General features: G+C 38.5%; 1 protein-coding gene across 1 annotated transcript; it reads right to left on the bottom strand.

Moving 5' to 3' along the window:
• Nucleotides 1-299: 299 nt before the first annotated feature.
• LOC117299413 (proton-coupled folate transporter-like) lies at nt 300-7,900 on the bottom strand. Its single transcript, XM_033782952.1, has 6 exons — nt 7,628-7,900; nt 4,690-5,701; nt 3,630-3,761; nt 2,716-2,799; nt 1,493-1,649; nt 300-549 (listed from the first exon to the last, which is right to left on the bottom strand). The coding sequence occupies exons 2-6, from the start codon at nt 5,663-5,665 to the stop codon at nt 456-458; spliced, it is 1,443 nt and encodes a 480-aa protein (XP_033638843.1). The 5' UTR covers nt 5,666-5,701; nt 7,628-7,900; the 3' UTR covers nt 300-455.
• Between the last annotated feature and the right edge of the window lie 1,003 nt (nt 7,901-8,903).

Below are 8,903 nucleotides of genomic sequence, written 5' to 3'. Positions count from 1 at the left end.
TCTCCCCATAACTTTTAACAAAGAAAGGTTTTATGCCAATAATTATTTTGTGTAATTACCAATAGTGTCCACTGCCTTTAAAGCCCAGTCCAGTACATACCCGGTTATCGAGAAAGAAGTAATTTTCCACAAAATTTGATTTCGAGACCTCAGATTTAGAATTAGGTCTCGAAATCAAGCATCTGTAAGCACACAACACAGTCTGACATAGGTGTTTTTTTTCTTCTTTCATTATTATCTCGCAACTCCGACGACCAATTTGAGCTAAATTTTTCACAGGTTTGTTATCTTATGCATATGTTGAGACACACCTATAGTGAGAAGACTGCTCTTTGACAATTACCAATAGTGTCCACGGTTCTTTAATTAATGCAGCTCTGCTCCTCTGATACAGGTGATGTCATTTATGACATGAATATTCAACGATTTAAACTCATCCGAACTCGTGCAAGGTTTTATGGTGTCAACAGTCGTTCTGTATCTGGTTGCGTTGGATCTTCGCGGCGGACGTTCAGCAAACCAGACCGCCATCCTCTCCACTGATAGTATCTGTTAGAATCGAAGACAAAAATATTACAATAGAAGACACAGCACAACAACATAATAGTCATTATTTTTTGGGTAATTTGTTTATGTCAATTATGCCGCTCAAAATAAGTTTATAAGTAGGGTCATGAATGTGTTGTGTCAACGTATTGATTTTCAACACACGTACAGAGCTCAAGGACGTCGGAAAAACGGATAAGTTTTACAGAGTTTCTTACTTTATTACGCCATTTTACCAATATGAATGGGAATAAAGCAGTGACTCGTTCTTAAAGGCAGTGGACACTATTATCAATTACTCAAAATAATGATTATCATAAAACCTATCTTGATTACGAGTAACGGGGAGAGGTTGATATACAACTTTATAGATTTGGTCACTTACTGCACTCTACTTGGGTATTCTTTTACGTTATTTGTGTCCAGTGTCTTCAAACTGCCGTTTAAAGGCAGTGGACACTATTGGTAATTACTCAAAATAATTGTTGGCATAAAACCTTTCTTGGTGACGAGTAATGGGGAGAGGTTGATGGTACAAAACATTGTGAGCAAAGGCTCCCTCTTAAGTGCCATAGTTTTCGAGAAAGAAGTAGTTTTCCACGAATTTGATTTCGACACCTCAGATTTAGAACTTGAGGTATCGAAATCAACCATCTAAACGCACACAACTTCGTGTGACAAGGGTGTTTTTTCTTTCATTATTATCTCGCAACTTTGATGACCGATTGAGCTCAAATTTTCACAGGTTTGTTATTTTAAGCATATGTTGAGATACACCAACTGTGAAAGCTATAGTCTGTGACAATTCCCAATAGTGTCCACTGTCTTTAAAACCTTATCTAATGATAGCCTTTTACGCGTGCACGAGACATCAAGAATTGCAGCCAATGCAAAGGTTATTATGGGCTATATATGGGCACATCGTGAAGAAATTGTTACCACTTACCCTATCATGATGCAAATCGGCGCGTAAATGGACGCCATGACAAGAAACGTCGTCCCTTGGAAGTGGTACGTTGTAAAACTGTACATCACATTGAATAAAAGTGGACCAATCAAATGGCCCATACTCTCAATACTGCTGGCCAAAGAGAACATCGCACCTATACACAAAAAAAGAACCGGTGAAAAGGTTGGTTACACTATAACTTTAAAGGCAGTGGACACTATTGGTAATTACTCTAAATAATTATTAGCATAAAACCTTACTCAGTAACGAGTAATGGGAGAGGTTAATAGTATAAAACATTGTAAGAAACGGCTTCCTCTGAAGTAATGTAGTTTTTGAGAAAGAAGTAATTTTCCACGAATTTGATTTCGAGACCTCAGATTCAGAATTTGAGGTCTCGAAATCAAGCATCTAAAAGCACACAACTTCGTGTGACAAGGGTGTTTTTTCTTTCATTATTATCTCGCAACATCGATGACCGATTGAGCTCAAATTTTCACATGTTTGTTCTTTTATGCACATTTTGAGATACAGCAAGTGAGAAGACTGGTTTTTGACAATTACCAAAAGTGTCCAATGTCTTTAAAGGGAAGGTACACGTTTGGTAATTACTCAAAACAAATATTAACATAAAAAGTGACTTGGTAACGAGCATTGGAAGGCTGTTGATAGAATAAAACATTGTGAGAAACGGCTCCCTCTGAAGTAGCATAGATTTTGACTTTAAGGTACTTTCTTACTATGATAATAAAATACTTCTAGCTAGAAGTCTTTTATTCCTATCTGAAAGCACACAAATTCGTTCATCATTTTCTCCCAACTACGATGACCAAATTGAGCTCAAATTTTCACAGGTTTGTTATTTTATGCATATGATGAGATACACCAAGTGAGAAAGCGCTAACTGGTGACACGGGGGATTTTGTTTCCGGTGTGTTTTTCCCCATTGGTTTAAACAAGGGCTGAAGAAAATTGATTTAGAGAGGGCGCTATCACATGAACTTTCTACACAACTTGCTGTATGCCACACCAGCAACAACAAAAACATTATAAAAGACTATTCATGCATCAAAAGGTTAATCCATTTGTTTTTCTATTAGTTCATTTGGTACAAAATGAATCACATTATTATCGGTCTAATGAGTAAAACAAAAACATAACAACTGAGAGACATGTGCACTAATTAGTGATTCGCTGTGAAAAGTGACAAACTTCTTCACCTTGATCTTCTTCATCCACGAGCTTGGATAACCTGGAACGAACCGCGGGAGAAACCAAAAACCGGAACGAACCGGAAAGTCCAGCTGCAACATACCAACAATTACAAGAATAGTTATTTACAGTCACATAGATAAGAAAATAGTCAGAAGTAAAGTTATAAAACAAAAAGGAAACTGACTGGGTGGATTAAAAAAAAATAATCGGATTTTTTTGTGTGTGTGATCAACCCATTGATTAACAATTTAATGTCTTAAGTTTATCTAATAGTTGTTAAACAAAATGGCGAACGTGTTCCGTCGACCAAGAGTGTTTAATTTACTGCAAGGACGGTTTTGCAGGGGGGCGAACACAACTGCATTTGCAAATGTGTCCGGGCGGACACAATTACAGTATGCAGCAGCGTCCGGCCGGACACGATTGCAAATGCAAAACCGTCCGGCGGACATTATTGCATATGCAATAATGTCCTCCGGATAGTATTGCATAGAGGACATAATTGCATGCGACACCGGCACCACGAAAATGCGACCTTATGGGGGTTGTTATAAATGAGTATATCAACCAGAAGAGCCCTCTGTCTTGTTTTGGTTCAAGACGTAAGTGATCGATAGTCGATGGTGTCGCGATCAGTTAAACGCTCGTATTGCATAAACAATCCAGTATCGATCACTGACGTAACGAGCAAAGACCAACATCTTTCTGACAACCGCCAATATTAGACACTGTTATTTTTCTGAAGGCAAGATGGTTTAAGATAGAATCTCTTCTTTTATTTGAGCAACTGAGTGTGTAAAACGAGCAGCTATCATGGCCACATATCATCATGCTCTTGTCAAGCACAGCCTCTTGAGGGCGCTCCTAACTATTGCAATGAGCTGTATAATCATATATCACTCATCACTCGTACACTTACCAATAAAGAGAATAGTTGTCGTCTTACTAAACGCAACTAAAACGAGGCTTGCAGCGAAGGAAATCGATCCAAGCTGAATTACTCCCAGATCGTCCACGCACATGTTGAATATTTTCCCGCCAAGCAAGGTTCCTGAGAAACCAAACAGAGGGAATAAGGTAAAATGGAAAAAAATTTGGGACGCTAGGTGGCAGCAGACTTTATAATTTGGGGTCAACGTAACAACCTCTTTCCCTCCGTAGGTCTGTAGCCTGCCTCTGTCTTTTCTACAGACGTTTTCATGGTAATGTGCCACCAGCCCAGTGTGTCCGACCTAATTATTCATCCTATTCTTCTCAACCATACACTTTTTATTTGTTGAGATGAAGAACAAATAAAAGAGTCATTCCACGGCTTTATTCCACGTCTCTTTGGAACTCCTTGCAATCTGGACTGTTTTAAGAGGAATATCAAATCCTGCCTTCAACTCTCCTGAGTAATTTTCATGTTTAGTGATTTTCTTTTTGTAGCCCCTTTCGTAGAGTTTGAAAAAGATTATTTCCCGAAAGTATTACTCTGCGAACAGTGAAGAGGCCAGACCTTGTACAAGCCTAGGCTTCCTGTCTGCGACCTCCACATACTGTTATTAAGTTCTATAATTATTTGCCCCCTATATTGTATATGTACAAATGGTATGGAAATAAACCTAAACCTGAAACCTGAAGTCTTTACAGTTTGCTATCGCTCATGCGCATCAAATTACATCATTGTTTTTAAACCAATGTCGCCTTAGAGAGTTTACAAATTAGTACACCGGAACATGTCTCAAAATGTTTGTAATGCACTCTCCATAATAAGACAATTAATGACAATAACGGCAACAAAACAAGCCGCAAGATTTGATTAACAAAAATATTTTTAAAATGTAATGCTTGTGAGGTAAGGGCCAAGCCACATGAAACTGTAATGTTTTGCATGCTCTACAAAAGTTAGTGCAGGATTTCTAAGGAAATCGGGCCCGGATATTTTTTCCACTCCGTATTATGTATATATCGGGGGCAGAATCTTTAAATTAGTTTACCTATAGATCCGAGCAGGAGAGCCGACGCCACGTAATATCCCACCGTTATAGATGTCCAACAGAGGGGCGGGCTAAGTACATACAACAGCACCAGCAGGAATGCTGTGTACAGAATCATCATATGGAGGCCCAGAACGGCCATGAAGAAAACCAGTTGCCGACGGTGATCTTTACTGTAGCGCATAAACATTCCATAGACATCATCCAGTAGGCGATTGTTGAAGAGTTCCAGGTCTTTTAAGCCTCCCGTTGTCTTACGAGATTCCTTCATGAGGAATGAGATGTAGAGGAGGCTTGCTAACATGGCGGCCACGATGAACCAGAAGGGAACTCCGAAGCCCTGCCGTACCACCCAGTACCCGACGACTATTTGAGACGCCCCAGTGCCGAGCTCGATGGTGATCCCGACCATGATGAGTCGAAACGTCCGTTCCCGCTCTGATGTTATATCGGCTAGGTATGCATTACACACGGCAAGCAGAGCTGAGAAATCCCCAGCGATGCCTAAGAAGAATTCAGCCAATAGGAGGTACCAAAGATTTGAATTCGTATACGTCACATAGATCCATACCAACGAGCCAATCAGATAGCCGATGATCGGGATTACCATGGCGCGTTTCCGACCACCTAAGTCGCTCCACATTCCAATCAGAGGCGCGCTTAGAATCGACGGTACAACTTGGAATAGATTTAACAAGAGCAGCCAGAAGGACGCTCGTGATTGGGTCTCTGAATATAGATCGCGCACTGATAGGTTACTGCTGTAGTGGAGGCACATCGTCTCGTCCAATCCGAGCACGGCGGCCCTGGAACCCTTTGTGTCATCGAGTCCGTTTGAAATTCGTAGCGTGACGTACTCTGTACGTAGAGTGACTATCATACTGTAGGACACGAAGAAGAGTAGAACTATTGGCTCAACTGTGATTCGCGGGAAATTGGCTTCCGGTTTGCGTTTCTCGTGAGATGTTGGAGGCATCTTTGACGACTGATTTTGCTGCAGTTCGAACTGAAACTAAAACGAAATTGTGACATTGTATAATGTTGTTACGTTTTATTTCATGGTAAAGAGCATAACAGAAGTTGTAAGCAAAAACTCGTCTAAGATCACACTCTTACACGGTCTTATGAACATATCATTATTTTTTTGATGATTTTTTTTTTTTTCTGTCTGAAATATCATTACTTTTTGAAGTCGGAGTTCATTGCTCAGTGAGCGCGTTATTATTTTTTTTGTTTTTATCGATGTCATAACAATGTGTTATCGGATGGCAGATCGATCTCAACTTTAACCTCGTCAGTTTTACGTTCATGGTGGATATTACATAAAGTGTTAACGGTTTTTCTTCCCCAAAAACCCTGAAATGTTCCTATAACGCGAATGAAAAGTGTTTACTATTTAGGCTTAATGATGACCTATCACGCAGATTACCTAAACATTTTTTAGGCGGCATCCTTTTGGAGTTATTGGTCTGATTCCTATCTTGTGAACACAAAGTTACCCAAAAAATGTTGGCGCGAGCACAGACTGACATTATCACTCATTAAAAATAAATGATTAATTAAAAAAAATAACAAATAAAAAATTTACAAAAAAACAGTCACTAAGCGTGTTTCGTCACCAACACCACGAACTAACACACACGTAGATACCAGTAAAAACGTAACGACAGAGTCATAAAAAATGGCGTTTCTGGTGTTAAAGGCACTGTACACGTTTGGTAAATTTGTCAAAGACCAGTGTTCTCAATTGGTGTATCCCATCATAACCATAAAAAACCGTCCCCCATGTGACAATTTGGCCTCAATCGGTCATTGAAGTTGCGAGAAAATGATGAAAGAAAAACAACTTTGTTGGACAAATTTGTGTGCTTTCATTTAGGAATAAAAGACTTCTAGCTAGAAGTGTTTAATTGTTTTAGTGAGAAATTCCCTCTTTCTCAAAAAGTACGTTACTTCAGAGGGAGCCGTTTTTCACAGTGTTGTATACTATCAACAGCTCTCCAATGCTTGATAAGTCAGTTTTTAAGTTACTATCTGTTTTGAGTAATTACCAAACGTGTACCTTTCCTACAGTCGAGAGTTGGTTCTTTGAATTTCAATTAATTATACGGTGTAATTTTAATACTTGTGAGATTTTTGATTTGTGAAATGAATGGGGAAAAAGTGAATTGAGGTCCTAATTACCCAATGGACATTAACTCAAGCTTAGTGTCAGTACGTGGTGTCAAAATTTAGGCAAAGAACTTACACCATCCATTGTTTTAACGTGCATATAATGACTTGTTGATGTGAGACTGTGTCAGATCCCGATAGGCCAAACAATTCCTTTGTTGTTGTTTTTGTGGGCACTTATATAGCGCTTCACACAACAGTCCCGAAGCGCTTTACACAAATTAATGAGTAACCAGGTAAGTTTTCAGCCGATGTTTGAACATGTTCTCGTTCGGAGCAGTTCTGATGTTGTGCCGCAAGTTGTTCCAGAGTGAGTGTGAAGAATAATGAGAACGAGCAGGTGGCCATTATGACCCATCAAACCACAAGACTCATTTAATCAGTACAAGTATTTCATCAAGTTTAAATCCATCAAAGTAAAGTTTAACGCCTTTCAGTGACAGACTGAATGAATGAAATGAATCACAATGCGAAAAAAGAAACGAAAATAACTAATACAATCATGCTAATTGTAAGAAAACGAAATTGAATGCAAAGGTCTTAAAAACATAAACCCAGTATTTCAAAGGGGATTGGTGAAAATGCTTGCATTTAATGCGTGTCAATGAAATTGAATGAATATTTACTGAAACTGGCAGGGACAACCTATAAAACACAATGATATTAGGGGTTCGTGCATCGACAGCAAACAAGTACATTTTAGGTAAAATGCAATAAACTACCAGCGTTTACAACAAAATAAACCAAGTATTACCGATAATCTTACCAATATCCACGATCTATACAGAACCTTTCTGTGCACGAACAGTAGTCAGGTAAGTTCACTCGTCATCACATTGCAGTGTTGGCTCTGGAATCTCGTAATTTAATGCTCGCAGTGAAGACGAAACACTTTCATCAGTACTCAGCAAAGAAAGACCTCTTACTTCCTTCGTACTGATTTGTGTATTTATTTGTATTCAAAAATTGAAAGCTCCATTTTTGTACAGAAAATGGCCAGTTACAGTCGCAACATCACACAGACAAGAACGCCAGTGAACAAAACAAAAATGGACACAAAGTGGAAACGAAGCAGCATAGGTTTTACATGCACACAAACAATTCCTACACATTAATAATCTGTGAACAATCAGTGCTTGGTATACAAGTTGCTGGTACCTGCAGGTTGACGCTATGCGGCTTTGCCCACACGGCTCATGTATTTTGTTTTATGTCATGTTGTTGTTGTACCATTAAAGACACTGGACACTATTGGTTATTGTCAATGACCAGTCTTCTCACTTGGTGTATCCATGGAGGCTAAACATATGCTTAAAATAACAAACCTGTGAAAATTTGAGCTCAATCGGTCGTCAAAGTTGCGAGATATGAATGAAATAAAAATTTGTCACACGAAGTTGTGTGCTCTCAGATGCTTGATTTCGAGACCTCAAATTCTTAACTTGAGGTCTCTAAATCAAATTCGTGGAAAATTACTTCTTTCTCGAAAACTACATCACTTCAGAGGAAGCCGTTTCTCACAATGTGTTATTCTGTCAATCTGTCCCCATTAATCGTTACCAAGTAAGGTTTTATGCTGATAATTATTTTGAGCAATTACCAATAGTGTCCACTGCCTTTAATATAATCCACTGGTCTGTCTGATTTTAGCTTAATGATGGAACAGGGCTAAATTGGTATAATAGTTTCAATCATCCATTCCTCTTGTCCACTTCAAGCAACTTTTGGTGCTTTAGAACTATCAACAATAATTTAGGCATTAATACAGCCACAACTTTGTTTTCCCTACATCAAAATTTTCAAAGAAACTTATTATAAAATGCAAGTCACTTGCTGAAAGAAAGTAGGCCTATGGTAATTTTGAGTATTTCACCAATAAGGCGCATATGAGTATGACTTTCCCTTTAATGTTTATTCAATAAATATTATTATGACTATAATTCCATACTCTTTTTAGAAAATAATTCAATATGAAAAGTTATCAGTCCCACATGTATTACAATTATACAAGGCTATACAAAACATAATAATTCTACTTTACG

The sequence above is a fragment of the Asterias rubens genome, chromosome 14, assembly GCF_902459465.1.
Source record: "Asterias rubens chromosome 14, eAstRub1.3, whole genome shotgun sequence".
Taxonomy (NCBI): Eukaryota; Metazoa; Echinodermata; class Asteroidea; order Forcipulatida; family Asteriidae; genus Asterias; species Asterias rubens.
This window is presented reverse-complemented; position numbering and strand designations above follow the sequence as displayed.